Genomic DNA, 24,847 nt, shown 5'->3' with positions numbered 1-24,847 from the left:
ATCAACTCGTCTTTCCAGCGACCTCTACTATCTGCACAATGTGATCCATTTTATATCTTAGCAACAAGAAAGATGGGTGGCAATTGGCCAGGCACTTTCAATTGAGTCCATTTTGTTCTGGAGGGACCTGCGGCCACTTGATGACAAGATGGGAAAACTTGCAATAGCTTTGGTGCGCAAGTGAGGAACCAATTCCTTTCAACATTTGGCTAATTGCCATTTGGACAATAGCCTTGCATACAGAGAAATTACACAAAGCGCTCACAAGTGGAGCAGGACAGGCGTTTCACTGCCTGTCGCTCGGCCAGCGTTTAGCAACAGTTATTGACCTCCACTGAGTCTTACAGGAGGCATTGTCTTTGCCATGTTCTCCATCTGCGTGCATATATACCATGTTAGCGGCGACTGGCTACTGCGTTAACGTGACTGACTAATGTAGTAGAACACAGCATAATAAGGAAAGAGTATCAAAAAGTCAAAGAGCTAAAAAAACGAAAAAGCCTCTGACTAGAAGTTCAACAAACATGCACACACGGTTAACTGCCTGCAACAAACTGAAAATGACTCTTTATGTGTTCTTGGCCCTCACCAGCTCAGCCATCCATAAAAATCCCATCTCAAGGAGAGCAGAGGTGAGGTCTCTCTCGCTCTCCCTTTTTTTTCCTTCCCCGACTTCCATGCAACACCTCTGGCTCGCTTTTTCTCGCTCCCTCTGCCGCTAACACAATCCCACAAACAAAAGCTTGTGTCCGTTAGCATAAGTGCTCCCACAATTATGCAGAGACGATTACTCAGATCAATGAAATGGCATCGCAGCCTGCCACAAGAGTGTCCGGCCACAAACAAAGCTGACTGCATTCAAGCCGCATACTGTAACAGCCCATGGGAACACAAGAAAGAGGAAATAGCAAGAGCTGTCTGCTGTCACGCTCATGTCTATCCGTGTGTGCGTGCGTGTGTGTGCGTGCGTGTGCAAGAGAGAGAGACAGAGAGAAAGAAAGAGAATTAGAGGGAGACAGAGAGTACACGAGCTTGAAAGAGAGAGTTTAAGAGAGAGAGAGAGAGAGAGAGAGAGACAGACAGACAGACAGACAGACAGACAGACAGACAGACAGACAGACAGACAGACAGACAGACAGACAGACAGACAGACAGACAGGGAAAGGGCAAAAGTGCAGCAGTCTGCATCAATGTTTCCCAATCTGAAAGATCTGTTGTCTGGTCTTAAAATCTTCCCAAAACATCTTTTTGGGGGAAGCCACATAAAAATAATAAAAAACATGTTAAAAAAATATATACATAAAACACAGCAGCGACACATATCGAGCGAGTAGTCTCGCAAGTAGTTGCTACTGATCTCACAGTCCCAATTTTGAAATGACATTACATGAGCGCACTTAATTAGCCGCTCTCTAGTCTACATCAGCAGCCCCAGCGCTCTTTGCTGGTGTATTCATTAACAACGAAGGCACTGCTTTCTTTCATTTTTTCCCCCCTCTGTAGACGAATGAAGGGAAAATCCCCCGCAACAAAAAAGGGAAGGCTTTGGCCAACATTTGCAACTGACTTGCCAGACTCTCGCTCTCAGCCTTTGTGGCTAGAAGGGAAAAAAAATCTCAACTGTTACATTATGTCAGAGATGTTCGGTCGGCCACTGTGAACAAAGGCTCGAACACCGAAAGATTGTCTTTTACTGTTGACAGGGGACGCCATTCATGACCGACGCCCAACTTCTGCAGCCCTCTGCCAAGCTATTTATGAAGAGTACAGTGATACCTCGGCTTACGAACTTAATTGATTCCCAGAAAGTGTAAGGCAAAAAGTGCATCTGCCAAACATTTATTTCCCATTAGAAACCATTAAAAATGAGAATAATCCGTTCCCAGGTCCCCATAAAACATAATTTTCCCCTAAATAAGCCATAAAACTACACAAAATATACCTTATTTTATGTATAGTAAATGTGCTATTGTATTGTAATTAAAGAAATAAACTGTAGTATATACTAAAGTTGTTTTATTTACCTTTATGATGGTCGTTGATGTAGTTGCCTCTTGATGATATCCGAGTGAAGTTGCCGTGCTTTCTCGGCGATAATACCCTCACTAACACGGTCCCCTTGCTGGCTGCTTTTCGTTAATCAACAAGTTTTTCAACCTCTTCTTTTGCCTAAGACCGTTGCTTAGACAACACAGAAACATCCTTAGCCACACGTAGCAATGGTCGACTTAGCATCCTGGTATTGGGACGCTAAGTCACACAAACGCACACCTCGTTTGTGTTTTTCGATGATCTCCTTCTTCTGCTTGACTGTAATTTTCTTTTGTGTCCTCTTTGGCTTAACACTAGCCTGTTGTGGGGTCTTTTTTGGTCCCATAAGAGCAAAACTACTCCACTCGATAACAAACCATGTCTGCACTCAAAGAAAGTGCATGTGGAAAATTAGTCCGCTAGACACCGTGTTCATATGCCAAGAATATATTCTCCCGAATTTAATGTTCGTAAGGCGAAAGGTTCGTGAGCTAAAGCGTTTGTAAACCGAGTTATCACTGTATATGCAAATTTAAGTGACACATGAGTAAAACATAGTCTTCTTGATTTGAATACCACACGTGTGGACGTCACATGAACCAACAACTATAAAACAACAGAATGCAGACATTTTAATTGGTTGTCCTTTCCATGAATTGATAGATTTGCAACCTGGCTAATTACCTCTTCCTGTGAAGAAGTTGGCCAAGTCGTGAATTAGTCCAAGGCTAGATCTCCTACATGAAGATGAGTGTATAACAGACTGTGTTTGTCCACCTCAGATTGACCTCAGATTTTCTGTGCTTCCCTTGTGGGCCTTCCAAGCATGAAACTTTTAAATATGATGACTTATTTTCTGTCTATTCTCTATCACAAACTGATGGCGGGGATGATCGTGGTCAAAGGTAGGACGGCACCACTTCATTCGTTTTCAGCTCAAGAGCATCACAACAACTATTCTCTATCACATTATCCACGTTGCTCACGCCGCCTCGACCGAGAGCGCCCGTGTGTCCGTTTGGAGGAAGACATGAAGGAATGTAAAGGTATGATTGGACACCAAAATCAGGCAAAAGGGAAACAGAAAAGCAGCAAAATCCAAGTGTGACGGCTCTGAACTGTCTTCGTCGCTCGGCCCGGATGGCAGCGTCTCGGCATTGGAACAATCCCTCTTAGTTAACGACAACACTCCAGCTATTGACTGCGCAATCCCGCAAAGCTGACTCTTCAATCAACAGAGCAACTGGAGGATGGTGTTACGTTGGAGAGCGTAATGAGGAAAAAGGGAGGATGTGGGATGCAATGGATGAGTAAATAAATGAATCGATGAATGAATAATTGATTGGTCAATGCCTGGCCTCTGGCAGCAGTAATGCAGTATTAATAACGGACTCTTACTGTTCGTCTCAGTGTCATCGCTGATACTCTTTGGTGGACCGTGGCCAGCATAACACACGGTTGATCTGTACATTCGATCCGGATTACGAACTTTCTTCAGTCCTTCAGGAAGCAAAGACAAAAAAAGTGGAGAAAAGGGAGGTCAATGGGGGGAACAATAATTTTTGAGCTGTTGATGGCTGGAGAAATTCCCCGAGCAAAAAGTAAAGGTATCACAACAGACAAAACAAGAACAACACGTCGTTGGATTGGATTGGATAAGCCTTCATTTGTCTCGCAGTGGAGAAATTTAAATTTCACAGCAGCAAAGTGATGAAAGTAAGAGGAAGGGAAACAAAAAAGTAGAAAAACACAATACAGGAGCTGCTGAAAAGGCAGCCACTCTCACTGCGCCTTCTTGAAGTCAAAACAACAAAAAACTAAATAATAAAAAATGTCACACAACACAAAAGACACACATTCATTCGGTCTTCAGCACTTTCTGCACCCTCTTTGTTGTCTGAATCAGCTCTCGATGAAAGAGGAGAGGGTCAAAGCGTCCTTTTCACCAGTGGATCAGGGACACCATAGTGAAATATGCACGTCTGCTATAAACAAAATGTTGAAAGCAAACACAAAGCTGTAGCATCCATTGATAAAAAGAGATTGATTAACATGCCCTGTCCCACGTAAATCCGCCTCAATTCCAAGCCGCGACAGTTCCACATACGCATCGGCGCTCTGCGCTGACGTTCCTTTCTTCTTCTTACGGGCTCCATCATTCTAACTGCAGAATGTCCAACCGCACCAACCTTTCCACTGACCAAAGCGGGCTGTGAAAATGCTGCCCATTACAGGCGCAAAAACAAAACGTAATCGCAGCAGAGCAGTCTAGTGAAGACCGTTAAATGGCACTGACATTCCTCCCATATCAAAAACAGTGCTGGTATACATGTGCTGCTGAAAAGGTGCAACAGCTCAGCAGAGTTTCCCCCTTCATGAATGTTATGGCCAAAAATGCTGAAAAACAATCTGTATCTGTTGCACAGAACAACACAAAGTGACAAAAGAAAACACAAAAAGAAAAAATAAATAAATCAAGGCTTATGAAAGCACTTGCTGACGGCTGCCTACTCAGGCACCATCTTGGACTTCATTGTCGTGTTTGTCACCTCATACAAATATGATATACAGTAAAGTCTCGTTATATCGATATAGGATATATCGATAGTCCCGGTTAGATCGATACTATTTCTATGCACGCAAGGAGAAAATTACATGCAAACAGGGTCGGATATATCGATAGTCCCGGTTATATCGATATTTTTCGGACGTTGCATATCGATATAACGAGACTTTACTGTATATGAAATTATGAAGAAGTTGAGTCTCCTTCTTGCAAACGAGATTTTACTACAACTGGCAAAGAAGCCACTGAGTCATTCGCAGACCTTATTCACTGCTGCGGACGTGTGTATTCATCAACCGCCAAATGTAATTGTCACTTTTTTTTTCAAGTGGGAAAGGCATGAGAGAGCGCCTCGCCCAGCTTGTCTGTGAAATTCAACTCTGTCAGGCCCAATCGTGACAAGCTGTATTGCATTGCTTTGGAGTGAGCCGAGGACGAAAAGATGAGGCGGCAAGTCTCATCTTGGAACGATGATGGGGAAGGAGTAAAAATGTCTCAGTGTTGGAGTTTGGACAACTTTCAGTGGCTTACACTCAAAAAGGGACTGGGCGACATACTTTATTGTGGAAACAGACTGCAGAACAGGACAGTCGTTTCACAAAGTGGAAGAGTGTTTGATTGTTTGGCCTGTTCCCATATTTTCCAGTGTATACGGCGCACCCAAAATCCTTCATTTTTTTAAGAATATCACCCTGCACCTTATGCGCAGGTGCGCCTTATATGTGAAGTAATATTGAGCCACAATAGGTCTCATAACTACTATCAGCAGCAGCCGACTTCATTTCCCCGCCAATATAGAAGTCGTGAGTAACCCAAACATCTACTGTAGCGCCTTATAATGCGGGGTGCCTTATATTTGGAAAACTATGATATATTTATATATTATATTTGGAAAACTTTTTTCATGCCTTGACGGTGCGCCTTATAATCCAGTGCACCTTATATATGGAAAAGTTTGAAAGTACACCATTCATTAGGAGTGCACCTTACACTCCGGTGCGCCGTATACACCGGAAAATATGGTACCATCAACATGACAGCAGTGATGATATACTTAGAGCAAAGCCCACATTATGGTGCCACCTTCACAGAAACGTTTATATATGTATATATTATATTTGGAAAACTTTTATATGTGTATATCTTTCCTCTTCCTTTCATAACGTTGCTGCTGTGTTACTTCCGGGTACAGTGAACGCTGGCGCGAATGGCTGCCGCTGCTCACCCGCACAAAAGAAAAGTTCTTATCCCGTGACTGTAAAGTGTCCTTGAGAGTTTTGAAAGGCGCGAATGGCTGCCGCTGCTCACCCACACAAAAAAAAAGTTCTTATCCCGTGACTTTAAAGTGTCTTTGAGATTTTTGAAAGGCGCTTAGAAATTAAAGGTATTATTTTTATTTTTATTAATATTATTATTAATATTATTATTAATATTATCATATTTGGAAAACGTTTATATATTTATCTATTATATTTGGAAGACTTGTATCTATTTATCTATTATATTTAGAAAACTTGTATGTACTTATACAGTAAATTATATTTGGAAAACAGTTTTCATTCATTGAAGGTGCGACTTAAAGTCCGGTGCGGCTTATATATGGAAAATGTTTGCGCTACACCATTTATTGGGGGTGCGCCTTATACGCCAGTGCACCTTATGCACCTGAAAATACGGTGAATAAAAACAACAGACACCTTATTAATTCATTCACTGCGATTCACACATTTATTCGGGAATTTGAAAATATGACATAGAGCGCCATTTCTGAATTCGGTCTGGTTTTGGTTTTTCATGCTTGGGTGCCGATAAAGCACAGTCCATGGCCTCGGTCAATGTTTTTTCTTTTTCACAAGCATTTCCCTTTTTTTCCATGATAGTGCTTTCTTCCAGATTTAGCTGTTGTTAAAGCACTATATAAACCAATATGTATGTATTGCATTGTATTTTGGATATCCGCCCTAATTTCAAGCTCATATAACTCTAGACCCATATAATTTAGGAATTAACTCATTTTTCTGATGAAAGAAGACAGTCTACGGTTTTGTAAGCTGCAATGAATGTTTATGTAGTCCTAAAATTCAATATTCGTGGGTCCTGGAATTTGAGTGGCAATACAAAAACCCTGTCACTAGAGTAGACACATTTTTGCACGTCTGGCAGTGAATGAGTTAAGGTCTGTGGGACTAACAGGTATAAATCATCCATCCATTTTTCAATCCGCTTTCACCTCACAAGAGGGCCTATCCCACCCGTCTCAGGGCAGTAAGTGGGGGACAACCACAAGCGGTTGCTTGTCATTTTCAGGTCACACGAAGACGAACAACCCCATGCGCTTCCACTCACACCCAGGGACAATGTAACTCCATCAACCTGCCATGCATGTTCTTGGAATGTGGGAGGAAAACGGAGTGCCCGGGAAAAGATCCCACGCAAGCAAGGGGAAAACATGCAAATTGTATATATTTTTTGTTTTTGGCTGCATGAGGTCGCTGAGCATGATGTAATACAGGCAAGTCCGTTCTCAAAAGCATTTGGTTGTGGCTGACCAGTCAACCTGTAATACTGACGGCGGCTCTCTAATACACACTCAGCAGACTGAGTATGCCCCCCTCCGTTAGCGTCAAAGTCACCGTTCTGTTTTGACGTATTGCGTTCCACAAAAAAAGCTTCTTATCTCCTCTTCTGAGTTGTGAACCAGGTTTTTTTTTTTGTAAGACCCCACCCGAGGCTCTCCTGCTGATCCCCTAAAGCAGGGAAACAGCTGGAAGGGTGGCTTCTATGTCAGGGAAGACAACATTCTTTCTCTCTTGAGACATCTGTCCAAATAATGTCAAATGGTTGGAAATAGGAACAATTGTCCTTTGAAAAGGAGGCTCCCAGTGAAAGAATTCACAATGGAGCAAGCAGCACCTGCGTTGCGGCTACAACTTGTTTGACCTTGGATGGAATTGGACATTCATTCACGATTTTTAACTCATTCACCACCAGACCATGTGCAAAAATGTGTCCACTCCAGTGCCAGGATTATTGTCATTGTCACTCGAATTCCAGGACCCACAGAATATTGAGTTTTAGGACTACATAAACATTTGATACAGAATTAGAAAACTTAGACTTTTCATCAGAAAAAAGAGTTAATTCCTAAATTATATGGGTCCGGAGTTATAAAAGCTTGAAATGGGGGCGGCTGTACAAAATGCAATACAATACTTACATATTGATTCGTATAGCGCTTCATCAACAGCTGAAGCGTGAACAAAGCGCTAACATGGAAACAAATGGAAATGCTGCCCCCCTGTGGAAGGGAAAAACATTGCTAGAGGCCATGGCCAGCGCTTTATCAGCACCCAAAGAAAAAAACGAAACCCGAACAAATGAGTTAAATTGACGTAAGGACAATGGTGACATTTCAAGCGCTTTGTTTGGTTTTGGTTTCTCTTCACTGAAATACATACCATGTTGCCACGTTTGCAGTGTCACCCCCCAGGCTTTGAGCTCTGTAATAGCCGCATGTTGCTTTTTATGGGTACTAAAATAAAAATAAAGAAATAAAGAAATAACATGACTGCCAAGGGCCTTGACAAAAGAGTTGGTTGGATTGAAAAAGCTCAGGGCATCAACAGTGGCAGCGAACAAGATTGGTCCGTGGTCTTCCGTTTGCGTTTTACCCAAAGAGAAGCCGCCACCATCCTTGTCACCATTTGGGATGTCAAATTACTAGAAGCAATTGGCACTACCTGCAAAGCCCCAAGGTCAAAAAGACACCTGAAAGCTGAAGTGTGCCTCTTAGGCCAGACCATAATTGCAAGGAGCAACGACCAATTAACTCATTCACAGCCATTCGCGAATTTATTCGGGAATTGAAAATGTGACGTAGAGCTCCATTCCCAAATGTGTTCAGGTTTTATTTTTTTCACGCTTGGGTGCCAATCAACTGCTGGCCATGGCCTCTGGCAATGTTTTTTCCTTTCCACAACAGGGCAGCATTTCCCTTCTTTCCATGTTTGTGCTTTATTCCAACTTCAGCTGTTGTTAAAGCGATATATAAACCAATATGTATGTATTGCATTGTATTTTGCACAGTCGCCTTCATTTCAAGCTCATATAACTCCAGACCCATAGCATTTAAGATTTTTTTTAATGAAAGAAGACAGTCTAAGGTTTCTAACGCTGTACTGAATATTTATGTAGCCCTAAAAGTCAATATTCTACGGGTCCTGAAATTCGAGTGGCAATGACAAAAACAAAACAATAATCGTCTGGCAGGAAGTGAGTTAAAAGATATTGGCCTGGTCCGTTGTGGGACTCTCAGGTGCAGGTTGTGGTTTGAAATGAATACGTAAAGATGTCACATGTTGAAGACCTTCCCATCCAGTCCTCCCTCGTATTGAAGCAGGCGTCATTTTGTGGTTGACTCAAACGCTTCAGAATGGCCAGTGAGATTGTGTAGCTCAACATCACCCCCTGGTGGGACTACGCGAGATGAATTCCTCCCATTGACAGAAGGAAATTGTGAACACAAACCCCACGAGGCGACAATGGAAAAACAATTGTTTGGAATTGCTGACTTTGAACTCTGCTTGAAAGGTTGCAGAGTGCCTTACGTAGATTATAAGGAGGGAAATTGGTGATTTCGTGGGTACTTTTTAATCTTTATTTTTATAGGTACACGAGCGAGTACCTATTTCCGCAATGGAAACAGTTCAGCCTGAAAAAAACGAACGAATTTGCATGTCAGGTTTACAAGACTTTAAGTGACTCAATCAAGCGTCTCCGAGATTGTCAAACATTTTTAATCGGTAGCAAACTCCTCATTAGGCAGCTCGTTATCCTACCTTGCGTTCTTACAGTTCCATGCTCGGTCCTTTATCCCGCTAAGCTTTCATTTCAACTTAGTGAGCCTTGTGAAGAAATCACTTTGCCCTGTGTGGAAGGCGTTACAAAGCTCCGTCGTCAGTCGACCTTTCCTCCCTTCGTCCGGTGTGGTGGTATTCAACTCGCTAAGTGGAGACACACGCACGTTCCACGCAAAACGCCTCCCGAATATAAACCAAGTGCTATGAGGCAAAAAGGCACTAGGAATACGTCGGAACCCGGATTCGCCCGTTTGACACGCTGCTAGCTGCAGGTCAAAGACGCTCGTTTGAGTCCAATCACACAACTCGAGCGACGTGTCGAGTGCCCCCCTTTCTCAAAACAATAACGAGTGTCACGAGGTAGTCAAGGGGAAGAGCAGAAGTTGGTCGACGCCACCTGACACGCTGTCATCAACTTAGCCCGACGTCCACGGCCAATACGGCACTTCGCGCACTCGTCCTTTTGGAGCGAACTAGAAAAGAAGGCTAATTTTAGCTTGGTTGCTGTTTACGTGCACCTTGTAGACGCTCGCCTGCTTGCCGGGAGATGGCATGAAGCGAATTTCTTTTTTCTTCTATTGGTTTCTTGTTTGGGTTTTAGTATTTTTTGTTTGTGTTTTTTACGGCAAAAAAAATCTCCACGAGCGCGTGTCGCCTGCCCGCCACCTCAAACTGTTCGCCGAACACAACCAAAAAAAATCACACACACGCACACATAGTAAGTAAACGATTCGAAGAAAATTTTCTTACCTTCCGGCTTGTTTTCGGCAGCCATTTCCCCTTCACGCGCAACATCCTCCTCCGCCTCCTCGCGACCGTGGGTACCACGCGCGTGCACGGCAAGGACAGCACGCGGAACGCGGAGGGAGTGGAGGAGCGCGCGGTGAGTCCGTCCGAACCGGGCTAACTTACGATTGGCTGCCAGCCACTCACTGGCAACACACGCACGCATACAAGTCTCTCCCTCTTTACCGCGTGCGTGTGTGTGTGCACGTTTTAGAGAGAGAGTTTCTGTTCAGACATCTAAACGTCATCCCTAATATAATAAATATATAATCAATATCAGGTCGAAGGATTTTCCAATTGCTTTGTGAATATTTCCATTTATGCCACGTTGCCAGGCGCTTACATTATCCTAATGTATCCATCCATTTTCCAGACCGCTTTATCCTTATTTGGGTCACAGGGGGTGCTGGAGCCTATCCCAGACATCTTCAGGCACAAGACAGGGGACACCCAGAACCGGTTACCAGCCAATCGCAGGGCACAAATAGATAAACAACCATCTGAACTCTCACTGTACTGCCGATTGAGACCCACTAGTAGTATCCCTACTACTATCGCAGGGATAATACTAGTGGGACTCAATCGGCAGTACATATGCACCTAAAAGCTAGCAACCACTCATTTGACGAGAATGAGGTTAAAATCTTAGCGAAAGAACATAGATGGCTTGAAAGGGGAGTAAAAGAAGCTATGTTCATAAAACAGCTAAATCCTTCACTAAACCGATATGGTGGTGTGAGGTTCAATTTGGATCGTTCGTACAACAGACTGCTTAGGCAACATAGGATTAGTTATGCTGATGAGGTGATACTAGAGCAAATAGGGCAATCAGGCCAGTCGTCAGTCAGGATAATAGAAGCAATCAGTGGAGCCGCAGGGAGTAGTCCTCTGCTCCCCCCAACCTGAGAGCAGGGACCTATCATAGCAGAGTCCGGCACGCCATGTCTGGACAGTAGGGATATATATATATAGGGCCGAAACTACCAGTAAGACTTTAGTTCGCTGAAGAAGCATCTTGGATAAGAAGCTAAACATCCGACACCAAGTACAGATGACGGCTGAAGAAACCTTTTCATCGATGGACCACTCCTGTATGACTGAGAGCTTACACAGATGTATGAATAACTGATTAGCTTTATTTTTGAGAAGACACTGATCATGCTCGTGATTTCTCATAGTAATAAAAAAATAATCCTTATCTTTAGGCAGCGCAGTCTTCATACGCACAACACCCCTGCCTGTGTTCATATTTTCATCGAGTCACTTTTGTAACATTCCCAGATAATCACAATGTCCCATCAGACTGTATCACCTTTCAGGCTGATATGTCGGATTCTGATGACTCCCCAGTAGGATCTCAGCTCAACATTTCATTTGAATGTTTCTGTACTGTGTTGACTGTTCTCACCTGAAACATGTCAATTGGAGCCCCTGCCGTCCGCTCCTTGTGAGATATCTGCATCGGCTGCTTATAAAGGCAACTTGGCTCTGGAACTGGAACGAATAAATTGCAATATCATTCATTTTGGCAGTAAAAAATTGCCTTGGTTTGTGAATGTTTTGTCTCGCAAAGGTTGCCTCCTAGCAAATTACCTTGACAGCTACACCGTACTTGACTTCACTAATTCCAGGAGACTTTGACTACTGTTTCAGATGACAGGCATGGCGTGAGTCATACAACTTGTTTTCCCATTTGTGGCTACTTTAACTCATTCACTGTCATTCACAAATTTATTTTGGAATTGTAAATATGACATAGAGCGCCATTCCTGAATTTATTTACACTTTGTTCTTTTCTTGTTTGGGTGCCGATAAAGCGCTGGCCATGGCCTCTGGCAATGTTTTTCCCTTCCACAAGCGGGAAGCATTTCCCTCTTTTCCATGTTAGTGCTTTGTTCCAGCTTCAGCTGTTGTTAAAGCGCTATATAAACCAATATGTATGTATTGCGTTGTATTTTGGACAGCTGCCCTCATTTCAAGCTCATATAACTCCAGGCCCATATAATTTAGGATTTTTTTTCTGATGAAAGAAGAGAGACTAAGATTTCTAATGCTGAATTGAATGCTTGTGTAGTCCTAAAACTTAATATTCTGTGGGTCCTGGAATTCCAGTGACGATGACAAAAACCCTGGAACTGAAGTGCACACTTTTTCGCACATCTCGCAGTGAATGAGTTAATTGAAGCCCATTGTAACCGCGAGCCAAAATGAGACCGTGTGATTTTGCTTAGTGTACAGCAGGACTTCAACCACTAACTCGATGAGACATGTTGAGTCTGAATCAAAAGCACCTCTCCTGCTTGCGCTGATATACTGCACTCTGCTTTGGCCTTCATTCCGTTGAGAGACTGAACTGAACAAATTACCCAGCAATTCTACCATAATGACCCACAACATATTTAAGAAATAATCAATTATTCCAACCATCACTCCCATGGACTGAGCACCAGTCAATCATGCATCAATTTATTTTACACCACTATGCTACACGAATGGGTTTCAAAACTTCAATGCTGCCAAGGCAGCGTCCATGTCCTCCAATCTTGTGTCATCACCATGTAAAAAAGAAATTTACTATACAATCTGAGTAAATATCAGTATCACCGTTGCACGAATAATTGATTAGCTAACTGAATTATAGTTAGCTGCTACTTTCGTAGCGTCTGGAGTGGGTTTAGGGTACCCTGTTTCGATTTACTCTGGCACAGCTAGGTTTGACAAGAGTGTGGCCGCGTTAATAACTACAAGCAATCTAATTACAGATCATTGAGCTTGATACAGGTTGCTGCTGGCAATCTTGGCAAATACTGCACTTAAAGATAGCCTTCATCTGACATTAATGGGATGCGGGCCATCAGTGCTGAAATGTGGGAGATCGTGGTGCTGAAAGGACAGCTCCTCTGTTGCCTGCTCGGTGTCGGTTATGTAAAAATGTAAAAATCGCGTGAATAATGCTAATTTTTTTTTTTATCAAATTAATTTAGCACAATAAAAAGCGAACGTCGTTGGTATGACATTACAATTAGAATCATGGGTAATTTGAAATATGTGAAATATTTGCAAATGTGATGTCACAATGTCTAAAACCTTAGTGATGATGGTTCGAGGTTTGTTGGAAAGAACAACATCACGAAAAGTTGAATTATTTAAGAGAAACTATCATTTGAGCATTCTTAAACGTCAGCGTGTCCAGGCAAAAGCGGAGATGAAGTGTAGATTTGTTGCACACCTGCCACACAAGATGGCGCTAGTGTTACGACCAGCCATATTGCGCAAAACTGACGAAGTCGCGAAGAAGAAATGACAGGGCATAAACATGGCGTCTACCTTAGACGACGAGGAGATATCCAGTGATGATTACTATTCTCTACTAAATGTCCGGCGAGAGGTACACGACGCATATAATTTGTGCTTGTGCAAGCGTGCTCAAGAAATTGAGTTCGATGTCTGTCGACATTGGGTCGCGACTACGCTTGTCACGATGTTTTCACGTTAGCCAAACGGCTAATTTGTCATCCTCGACATTGATTTCGGTGTCCGCCGTCGGCGGCTGTAAACGTTTACCCTGACACCAAACAAGTTTGATAGATCACACAGTTTTACTTCAACGGAACCGCTTGGACCAGTCAAGTGCACGCCTGAGCCCTTTCACGGGCCATTACAATAGACTGAGCTTTTTCGTTGACGGATGACTTCACCGGGCACAGGGCTCGTGGGCTTTCGCCGCTTACTTTACCTGATTTAAATGCAGTTGATTAGGTTCGACTTTGATGCCAGGGAATCAAGCGCGTGTTCGTTTGGCCCGTTTTGTCTAGAGCGCCATATGCACACGGCACTGTGTTGTCGGTGCCATGTGCACATGAACATGGCACTGTGTTGCCCTTGCAACATAAGAAGAGGAGTGTCCAAACTCGGTCCTCAAGGACTGATGTCCTTCCTGTTTCCCACCCCCCTCTGCTGTAAGACACTCGATTGAAATGGTCATGATTATAACCACGCTTCTTCAGAGCGTGTTGATTAGCTGATCATTTGAATCAGAAGTACTGTGTGAATCGAGAAAAAGTGCTCAGAATGTTTGTTGAATACGGGACTCTAGATCTCAGTGCCTTTAGTGTAATGTAAGATCAATGGTCAACGTTATAATGTAGTTGACCAATTTGAAAATGTTCCCCCTCAGATGACACTGACAGTTGTGCCACTCTGACTGTTTACTGTTTTTATTATATTCATTCAGTATCTACTAACTTAGTTTTTGTCTGTTTGATTTACCCATATCTCATTTTGAAATATTTGTTTTCAATATCACACTTCAGGCAACACAGGACCAATTGAAGGCAGCGTACAGAAGGTTGTGCATGTTATACCACCCAGATAAACATCGGGATCCAGAACTAAAGCGCCAAGCAGAGCAGCTTTTTAACCTGGTTCATGAAGCTTACGAAGGTAACGAACTACATGTTGACAGCTTCAATTGTCGAGCACGGCCAGCATTGTTGGATACTTTGCTGTTGTTGCTTGTCTTTTCCTAGTGCTTAGCGATCCACAGGCACGAGCAATCTACGATATCTATGGCAAGCGTGGGCTGGATGTTGATGGGTGGGAGGTAAGTCAAGTCAGATTTTTAATTGTTGCTTCAAATGACTTCTGCTGAACGTAATTTAATAAGATTCCACCGCATATAGCTATATTTTGTTTTAAGACTCGCGCTGAATATTCAGGAAGTCTTGTTTTTGAGTTGATGAGTCTGTACGCGACGTCACTAAAGGAACGCCCCTGACCGAAAAAAAAGACACATTGTAGCAGTTCTTCCATCACGTCAATGTATTTTGCTGTACTTGTTTGGTCTGGAAACCTCGTGTTGCGCCAAAAGAGGGCGTCCAAGCTCCATGGAAGGAATTTATCAGCCTGTGGAAACGGGCTGATTCATTCCTCACAACAGCTCGGTGGCCATTTTGTGCCTCTTTTTGGGTGAGACATTTACCCCCAATGTTGCCTCAAAAAATACAGAATAAATTCTTTAATTGATTGTAAACATGTATGCTTTCCTCTTCAGAACTATTTGAATCATATTCATAACTGGATGTGTAACAAGATGGCATATTCATATATAAGCATATTCTCCGAATCTGAAGCCATTGTTTTGATTCTCGAACAATGCAAGACGTCTTGGTGTGATGTCATGAACTGGGGCGGGACTTTCTGAAAATGCCCAATTCGCAGCTCAATTTTTTGCAGATTTTGGAGTATTTTTGCGTGTTTTGGGTATTTTAGATGCTATAAAACGTTTTTGTGATGTCACTTAAGAAACAAAAAAGTGACGTCGGTTGTCCTTTAAGATTTGAGAAATCCTTTTTGGTGGATGTGTCGCGGTACTAAGTCAATCAGCGCACTTTTCCTTTAGGTGGTGGAGAGGAAACGAACTCCTGCAGAAATTCGAGAGGAGTATGAGCGTCTTCAGAATGAGCGTGAGGAGAGGAGACTTCAGCAAAGGACCAACCCCAAGGTAAGTTCAGCGTTAAACGGCTGGCGTGTCTTTTCAAAAACTTCATCTTTAACGTTATTGCTACATATCATCTCGAGAGCAAGTTCTCGACTACTGTATTTTCTGGAATACAAGGGGCACCTTCAACGAATGACATACCGTATTTATTCGAGTATAATGCGCAAAACGTTCTACCTAAAAAAGAACTCAAAGTTTGGGTGCGCGTTATAAATGAGGCCTGGGGAAAAAAATGTTCATATATATTTAGTGCTTTATCCCTTCCAGGAGGGGGCAGCATTTCAGTTTTGAATCTCGGAAAGACCCGATCACGCACATTCCTTTTTTTTATTGTTTATTACCATTTCTTTAGCTACGCTTCATTTACTTTTCTCGCCTCACCCACACTGAAACGTGAGTTAGGTATTGCTATTTTGCACAATTACCAATATCCAGAATTTTGATTCAGTGTTGACATTGTTAATAAATGATTTTTATCACAATGCACCGTTTGAGCCGAGAAAAAGTGAAACAAAATTTTATACCGATTTTTAATTGAAAATTAGCGGTGCGTGTTATACGCATGCGCACATTATACTTGAATAAATATGGTATTTAAAAACCTTTTCCATACATAAAGTGCACCGCATTATAAGGGGCACCTTCAATGAATGACATATTTTAAAATGTTTTCCATACACAAGGCGCAACGGATTATGAGGCGCATGGTCAGCTTTTGAAAAAATATTTTCTTTTAGGTGCGCCTTATATTGCAGAAAATACAGTACTTTGACACTGTTTCTCTCCCTACTCTGTTCAAAGGGGACAATCAGTGTGGGCGTTGATGCCACAGACCTCTTTGATCGCTACGAGGAGGACTATGAGGACATGGTTGGAGGCGGTGTCCCACATGTGGAAATCAACAAGATGCACATATCACAATCCATAGAGGTGACACATGATGCTCTGATATGAATTAAAACGGGTGGCCTCGCTGGGTGTGATCGTTCTGTCTGTGTGATTTCTGCAGGCCCCTCTGACCACAAATAACACAGCCATCTTGTCTGGTTCTTTGTCGACACACAATGGAAACGGAGGGGGGACTATTAACTTGGCCTTGAGGAGAGTCACCTCAGCTCAAGGTTGGGGGGAGGTATGTTGTTCATGGCATGGACACAACTCGCCATCATGGAGGGATTTGGTGCCCGGGGATTTTTCATTTCAGCATGCACTGTAAAGGTAACATCCGACTTACGACTGGTTTCCGTTCCGACCAAATGGTCGTAAGTCAAAGTGGTCCAAAATGGTCGCGTTGCAGTGCCAGGCGTCGAAGTGTAAAAAAAATATATAGTGGCACCGGCCGTAAGTCGGACGGTCCCTGTATATAAGTGTGTGTATGTATCTATCAATCTGTCTGTCTGTCCGCCCATCCGTCCGTCCAACTTGCAATTAATCCATCCAGCTAGCTATTTATCCAGCAAGCTATTTATTTATCTATTTATTTTTGTTTGTTTTGTGGGTCACCATCAGATGTGTTGACCTATTTGACTTTTGTCGTGAATTGCGCTCTTTGCCATAAATATCATGCATTGTTTGTGCACACAGATCGAGCTCGGCGCTGGGGACACACACGGACCTCTCTTTGGAATAAAGATCTTCCGAAATTTGACACAGCGCTTGTAAGATTTGGCCAAATATGTTCCTTGAATAATTATTCAAGTATAAGAGTGGTTTTTTTTGTGTATGTGTTCCACCTCAGTTTTGTGACAGCGCAGTGCGGACTCCAGTTTTCATCCCGGGGTGTGCGTCCTGGCGTCACCACAGTGCTGGCACGTCACCTAGACAAAAACACGATGGGTTACCTGCAGTGGCGTTGGGGGATCCACTCTTCCATGAACACCAGCATCGTCAGGGACACCAAAAGTAGCCATTTCACCTTCGCAGTGCAGGTCTGATCCCGACGCTTGTCCATCACTACTCGGTCTGCACTCCCTGTTCCTGTCAGCCTTGAATCATGACATTCGCTGACTTTTTGCAGCTGGGCATTCCACACACGTTTATGATGATGAGCTACCAGTACAAGTTCCAAGATGAAGACCAGACCAAGATTAAGGGCTCAATAAAGTTTGTTGGCAGAATTTCTGATTATTTTCTTTTCTTAATCCAATAGCCAGTTGTTAGAATTTGTGTGTGCATTTGCGCGCATGCATTTGTTGCAGGTCTGGTTTCTTTGGAACCGTGCTGGAGTATGGCGCTGAGAGGAAAATCAGTCGACATAGTGTTTTAGGGGCCACGGTCAGTGTCGGGGTGCCTCAAGGTGTCTCGCTCAAGGTCAAGTAAGTGCCAGCTTCATTTTTTTTCCACCCCATTTTCTCCCAACACAAGTGAATGTCATTTGTAACTTGCAAAAGGTTTGTTGTCAACTATCTTCAAGTTGCTATTTTCAAATTGGAAAGGTGCTTCATGCGCATTCAGAGATCTATGCAAATGCATTTCGGAATGTTTTTTTTTCAGTATTGCCCCTTCGGCGAATTCTCGGCTTGTCGTCGCAACCGGTGAAGAGTTCTCATTGTGAGTGGTATGAATTTGGAGACCCCCAAAAATGTGTGGTTGTCCAAATCCGATCAAAAAAAAAATAACTGTGAAGTAATGAGAACTTTGGGTTGCCAATTTAGATACTGTTAAACCTCGGTTTTCGAACGTCTCGGTTCTCGATCATTTTAGTTTTGGACCAAAAATATTGTTTTTTTTATGCTTTGGTTTACAACCGAAAATCGGTTTCCGATCAACCTGAGCGCACCTGAATGCACCACTCAAATCCCCTTCGCTTGCTTTTACGACACTTCCTTGTGTAGCGTTCCATTGTGAGCAGGCGTGTTTGTATTGTTCAATCAATTCAATAGTTATCTGGCTATCTAACTATATGGCTATCTATTGGCTAGCTAGGTAGCTTTCTATCTATGAGTTATTTCCGGGTTGAGTGAACGCTGGCGCGTGTGGCTGCCGCTGCTCACTCAGAAAAAATTATCCTGTGACTGTAAAGTGACCTTGGGAGTTTTGAAATGCACTTATAAATGAAATGTATTATTATTATTTTACATCTTATTAGCTGTAAACAAGGACCACAAGGGCAGAAACTGTTGTACCCATTTGGGGTTAAATAACGTGAAGCTGTTTTTCCACTTGCTTGAGTTTTCCAGGTCACATTTTTCTTGTCTCAGCAAAAGAAATATCACACAGTTGATGTGGTTGGATATAAATAATAAAAGTAAGTGTGTCTCTGCAGATTAAACCGAGCCAGCCAGACGTACTTCTTCCCTATTCACCTGACTGACCAACTTCTTCCAAGTGCTGTATTTTACGCCACAGTTGGACCGCTGGTTGTCTACCTCGCCATGCAGCGACTCATTATCCGGCCATACATGCGGGCGCAGAAAGAACAGTAGGAAATGTTCAGTTTATTTGACTGAAGGAAAGTTGCTAGATGAGTGGAAGCGCATTTAATACAATACATCCTGATTTATTTTGCGCTTTCACAACAGCTGAAGATTTTTTTAAAGCTGCTTTTATTCCCTCCCGTCTGTCCTTTTTTTCACAGAGACTTGGAGAAGCAGCGTGAAAGTTCGGCCTCAAATATAGCCAAAAAGAAACGTGAAGCCGAGGCGGCGGTAAGCGCTTGCTTCATTGGAGATGCCGCTACTATTGTTAGGTTGAAAGGCTGCGCTAGAGGCCATGTACAAATGGAATGAGAGAGACGAGCGACTTGATTTAATGAATGCTCGACTATCCAACATATCAACATATGTCATATTTTGTTTGTTTCCTTTTTTGTCTGTGAAGGTCTTGCTCATGCAGGAATCCGTGCGGAGGATTATTGAAGCCGAGGAGTCTCGAATGGGTACAATTAATAACCTTTGAGATGCATGTTGTGATGTTTTGTTAACAGTGTTTTTCTCTTGACTTTCCAAAACTTTCAAACATTATTTTAACGTGCGGTAATGGTGTTTTCATCTGCGCTCCACTTTCGACTTGCAAGATTTGGGGCCTTTCTGCCTTCTATAGTCATTTGTGGTCAAATTTGCCTTCATATTGTTGTCATTCTTTTCAACAAGTTGATGTCAAAGTCATTTTTTGCCACGGGCCACATTGGAGTTATGGTTTCCTCTTGAGGGCCGTTATGAATTTGGGGAAGCCATTAGAATGTTTAATCCTCTCCACATATTACATATAGAGCCCACAACAAATTAATGAATAACTAGTTTTCAAATACGAAGTCAAGAATAATCACTGTTATTGTTGTTTACATCCAAAAATAGGACATTTCAATTAGGATTTTAGCAAGCATCATTGAATTTCACAAGTTTGGTTTGCTTTTGCGAGCTGAGAAAAAGTGGCGGGCCAAATCCGGCCCTTGGGCCTTGACTTTGACATCTGTCTTACATGTTAAGCACTGTCAAAATGGAATGAAACTGTAACCAGCACGAAAGACGAAAAAAACATCCTGCAACTGTGGACTGGAGGGGGGGGAAATGGATGCAATTGATGAACCTGCTGCTTCTTCTTTACATTCACAATGTACATGTATTGTCTGTTGTCAATTGTCTGTCTTTTTTTAAGCCACATTATAAGTGCCTTGCACGCTGGATCCGAGAGGACAGTAATTTGTCCTTGAGAGCTTTGAATGGCACTTATGTCATCCATATTAGCATATTTGACAATAAAGCTGACTTTGACTTCTTCCCAAATCAGGTCTCATCATCCTCAATGCTTGGTATGGCAAGTTTGTGACAGACAACAGCCGGAAACACGAAAGGGCCAAGGTGATTGACGTGAGCGTCCCTCTACAATGTCTGGTGAAGGACTCCAAACTCATCCTCACTGAGGCCTCAAAGGTATATAACCAAATTTTTGAATTTCTTCCCATAGTGTGCATAAATGTATGGCTGATTTCCACAGAATTTCAAGAAGCATGATGCTTATGCTCAGCAAATCCACTTTGCCCTCAATCTGGTCTAACATGGTGAAAAGGGCCAATTTTAGTTACTGCAGTACGCAGTTGTCCTTCGTTCATCACAAACTCCAAAATCGCGAAACTTCCACACAATTTTAAAAACTGTATAAGCATTACCCAACCCCTCTTATTAGTTTTTATATTTCAAGAATTGATTATTCTACTGGTCGTCGCATCAATTATTTGACATCGGACAGTTAGGATGGCGGACAAAAAAAATCATTGGTACCAATGATTTTTTTTTTGATGGCGGACAAAAAAAATCATTGGTACCAATGATTTTTTTTGTCCGCCATCCTAACTGTCCGATGTCAAATAATTGATGCGAGGGCCAGGAGAATAATCAATTCTTGAAATATAAAAACTACAGTAAAGTCTCGTTATATCGATATTCAAGGGAGTCCGAAAAAATATCGATATAACCGGGACTATCGATATAACCGGGACTATCGATATATCCGACCCTGTTTGCATGTAATTTTCTCCGTGCGTGCATAGAAATAGTATCGATATAACCGGGACTATCGATATATCCGATATCGATATAACGAGACTTTACTGTAATAAGAGGGGTTGGGTAATGCTTATACAGTTTTTACAATTGTGTGGAAGTTTTGCGATTTTGGGGTTTGTGATGAACGAAGGACAACTGCGTACTGCAGTAACTAAAATTGGCCCTTTTCACCATGTTAGACCAGATTGAGGGCAAAGTGGATTTGCTGAGCATAAGCATCATGCTTCTTGAACTTGCACAATGCAAGCATCCAAACAAGGGCGTGGAAAATCCTACTGGAATCTCCGCACCCTGCCCACCACCTTTTTTCCAGCGACTCCCCTGAGGCAGGCGCTATGATCCATGCGCACCAAATCCAGCAGATATTTAAAGGACAACCGACGTCTCTGGACAAGTTGTATCCATAATTTGTAAAATGGCTTCAAATGACTTCTACTCAGCGTATTTTACAAAGATTCCACCACATATAGCTATATTTTACGTTTTAAGACTCGCGCTGAATATTCAGGAAGTCTTGTTTTTGAGTTGGTGATGAGTCCGTACGTGACGTCACTGAAGGAACGCCCCTGACCGAAAAAAGGACACATTGTAGCAGTCCTTCTATCACGTCAATGCATTTTGCTGTACTTGTTTGGTCTGAAAACGTCGTGTTGCACCAAAAAGAGGCAGAGGAGGGTGACAAAGCTCCATGTAAGGAATTTATCAGCCTGTGGAAACGGGCTGATTAATTCCTCACGCGGATGTTTCTTGACATAATATGTCAAGTTAACAAATGAAAGCTGTCCAAAACTTTTACGCGGTAGAAAAACAATGTCTATTCTCACAATGTTTCTATTGGAATTTTTTTTTCCCAACATCTTTGATTTGTTTTTATGGTCTGTTTTGTAGTCAGGCCTCCCTGGTTTCTATGACCCCTGTGTAGGGGAGGAAAAGAGCCTCAAGGTGCTGTATCAGTTCCGTGGCGTCATGCATCAAGTCCTGTCAGGAGACTCTGAACCACTCAGGATACCAAAGCAATGTAAGACCCTTCCCAGTAGGTTCTAAGCACTTAACCTGCATTTCCACCAAGAGGTCCAGTTCAGTTGAGTTCTCCACGGTGGCTTTAGGGGTAGCCATGCCTGATTAGCTCAATGTTCCCTTCCGGCTTTTGTAGCCAGAATGGCAAGAAGAGAGCCGATTTGTGAAACCTGCCAACCAACAAAATGTCAACAATGCAACATGACCGATAAAAGGCGGCTGTTTTGTTACCCAAGGCCACTGATTTCCGACTACATTGTTAATCTTATAATTTTAAGTATTAATTTATTTCACTACAAATAATGATTGTAGTCTGTCCGCAACATACTACTGCATATATTCACAATGGCCAACCAAAAATATTGACGCAATCCAATACAAGTTTCTTGATCTGGATCTGTTGTTGACCAACGGCCAGAGATGTTCGGTCGGACACTGTGAACAAAGGCTCGAACATAGGAAGATCGTCTTTTACTGCCGGCAGGGGGGGTAGCCATTCATGACCGACGCCCAACTTCTGCAGCCCTCTGCCAAGCTATTTATTGAGTATATACACATTTAACTGTCTTCTTGATTTGAATACCACACCCCTAGATGTCCCAAGCACTAACATCCACAAACCAATAGAACATAGACATTTTAATGGGGTTGTCCTTTCCGCGAACCGATAAATTTGTAACCTGGCTAATGAACTCTTCCTGTGAAGGAGTTTACCAAGTCCTCAATTACATCCAAGGCCAGAAGAAGATGACAGTATAACAGGCTGTGTGTGTTTACCTCAAATTGACCCCAGATTTTCTGTGCTTCCATTGTAGGCCTTGTGTTCGGCGGCCAACCTTGAAACTTTTAAATATGATAACTTCTGTATTCTCTATCACCAACCTAGCAGAAGGCCTGCTACCACAACTACTAATGAAAATGCCAAACTCATGGATAAGGCCTTGGTGCCATCCGCTGTGTGGGTTGAACCGTTCCTGTTACAACAAACTTGCAGTGGATAGAGTCATTTGTACTTCATGCCTGTGTGACAGCTATAAAACTCCCCAAACCGGTGCTGTACTGCAGTCGGTCGGGGGTAAAAATATCCATGCAACGCTGCTCCATTGTCAATTGGCTAGGCGAGGCGATTTGATATACTTACCAAATCTGTCATCTCTTAAGTGCTGAAGGCCTTGTGTCACTCTGAATGATACCTGAAACGACACTAGAAAAACAACAGTGATTGGTGACTTTTGGGAAAAACGAGTATCGCAGTATCACTATGTAAGACGTGTTCTTTAGCTTCACATAATACAGGACCAAGCATTCTAAAAGAAAATACAACCTTTGTTTCAAGGGCATTTGTTACAAAAAAATCCCCCATTTAAAAATTGTTCTTTTACATCAAAACACGTTTCCTGCAATTATTTGCCTGTAATGTCATGACTTTTAGAAAACTCTTTTGGCAAGAAAATGGCACCTAATTATCTATTTCACAAGATGGCATTTTCAATAATTATGGAGGGCATCTGTACCACTTTTGCTTGGTGCTGTGTTTTTAATTTTTTCCCAATATGAAATTGTGTCTTGGCCCAATATTGCACGGGATAGATTGCCGAAGTTGACTTTTGTTCATGGAAACACAGTCAATGGCCCTACATCTGTGTAAGCCGTACAGGAGTGGTCCATCGACGAAAAGGTTTCTTCAGCCGTCATCTGTACTTTGAAAGTGTCGGCCGTTTTGCTTCTTATCCAAGAGGCTTCGTCAGCGAACTAAAAAGTTTGCTGGCGAAGCCTTTTGGATAAGATGCAAAACGCCCGACACTTTCAAAGTGTTTCAAGTACAGATGACAGCTGAAGAAACCTTTTCAGTCAATGGCCTTGTACTGAATGCAACGCAACTGAACTGACATGGGTGGAAGGAAAATGTTTTTGATAGCTACTGTACAAAGTATCCTCCATCTTGGACTTATATGTGCTTGTTCCTCTTGCAGCTCACAGGATTGATGCAGACACATAAGAGTATCTTTACTGACACCCCCCCACACCTCTGTCAAAAAAGCCACACCTCTCAGCTCTCAAAGGAGATGGATTCATCTGTCTTTTAGATACAACAGGGAGAAACTCTTGGTCACCAAAAAGTATTGCCCTATCCATGGACTTTATATAGATGAGTGAAACATACAGTATGGTAAATGAAGCATCACAAAGGCTAGCTGTGGACAATGTGACTGGGAAATAAATTATTTCCATCTTCTTCAAGCCTACCCATTGTATATTTACTCGAGTTCAGTTTTATAATCAACATTTTTGACCAAGTTGTTTAACATTGCAGTGCCTACATGATTTAATAATTGCACCTGTTTGCTTGCCATAATATTAAAATTGATCTCTCGTCATGGTTAAGTGTGTTTTTCTTAAGAGTTATCATTGCAAATTACCTTTGCTGTTCATGTTGAAGTTTTTCATCACAGTTTCTACATTGTTCCAAATATTTTTACTTAAAAAAATTGACCACTTATTCCTCCGAAAACATCTTTCACCTTATTCTAATAGTATGGGCGTCAAATACCAAACGAAAGCATCGGTCAATCGTGTCGTATTT

At 42.4% G+C, this 24,847-nt stretch overlaps 2 protein-coding genes across 6 annotated transcripts in view; one reads left to right on the top strand and one right to left on the bottom strand.

Annotated features, from left to right (window-relative positions):
- camta1a (calmodulin binding transcription activator 1a) overlaps positions 1-10,362 on the bottom strand; it is a 344,861-nt gene extending 334,499 nt beyond the window's left edge. For all 5 annotated transcript variants that reach the window (XR_016114467.1, XM_088992319.1, XM_088992311.1 and 2 more), the window contains exons 1-2: positions 10,207-10,362; positions 3,430-3,531 (exon numbers count right to left, since the gene is read on the bottom strand). Coding sequence is in view for 4 of the 5 variants with exons in the window: in XM_088992319.1 (XP_088848445.1) it covers positions 3,430-3,531; positions 10,207-10,231 (127 nt within the window). In the remaining variant the exon portion in view is untranslated. The remainder of the gene's footprint in view (positions 1-3,429; positions 3,532-10,206) is intronic.
- Positions 10,363-13,539: 3,177 nt separating this feature from the next.
- dnajc11a (DnaJ heat shock protein family (Hsp40) member C11a) lies at positions 13,540-24,641 on the top strand. Its single transcript, XM_088992348.1, has 16 exons — positions 13,540-13,630; positions 14,556-14,685; positions 14,772-14,845; positions 15,644-15,745; positions 16,544-16,672; positions 16,752-16,874; positions 17,327-17,400; positions 17,481-17,670; positions 17,760-17,845; positions 17,941-18,057; positions 19,008-19,163; positions 19,320-19,389; positions 19,562-19,619; positions 20,471-20,613; positions 22,135-22,264; positions 24,237-24,641. Exons 1-16 carry the CDS (start codon positions 13,559-13,561, stop codon positions 24,260-24,262), a joined length of 1,680 nt encoding a protein of 559 aa, XP_088848474.1. The 5' UTR covers positions 13,540-13,558; the 3' UTR covers positions 24,263-24,641.
- The last annotated feature ends 206 nt before the right edge of the window (positions 24,642-24,847 follow it).

This window comes from Hippocampus bargibanti, linkage group LG01 (assembly GCF_051943395.1).
Source record: "Hippocampus bargibanti isolate YZ-2025 linkage group LG01, ASM5194339v1, whole genome shotgun sequence".
NCBI lineage: Eukaryota > Metazoa > Chordata > Actinopteri > Syngnathiformes > Syngnathidae > Hippocampus > Hippocampus bargibanti.
This window is presented reverse-complemented; position numbering and strand designations above follow the sequence as displayed.

Coding starts and splice junctions, on each gene's coding strand:
- dnajc11a (XM_088992348.1), top strand. CDS start 13,559: ATGGCGTCTACCTTAGACGACGAGGAGATATCCAGTGATGATTACTAT. Junction 17,401..17,480: donor CGAAATTTGACACAGCGCTT/GTAAGATTTGGC, acceptor GTTCCACCTCAG/TTTTGTGACAGCGCAGTGCG. Junction 19,390..19,561: donor AACGTGAAGCCGAGGCGGCG/GTAAGCGCTTGC, acceptor TTGTCTGTGAAG/GTCTTGCTCATGCAGGAATC.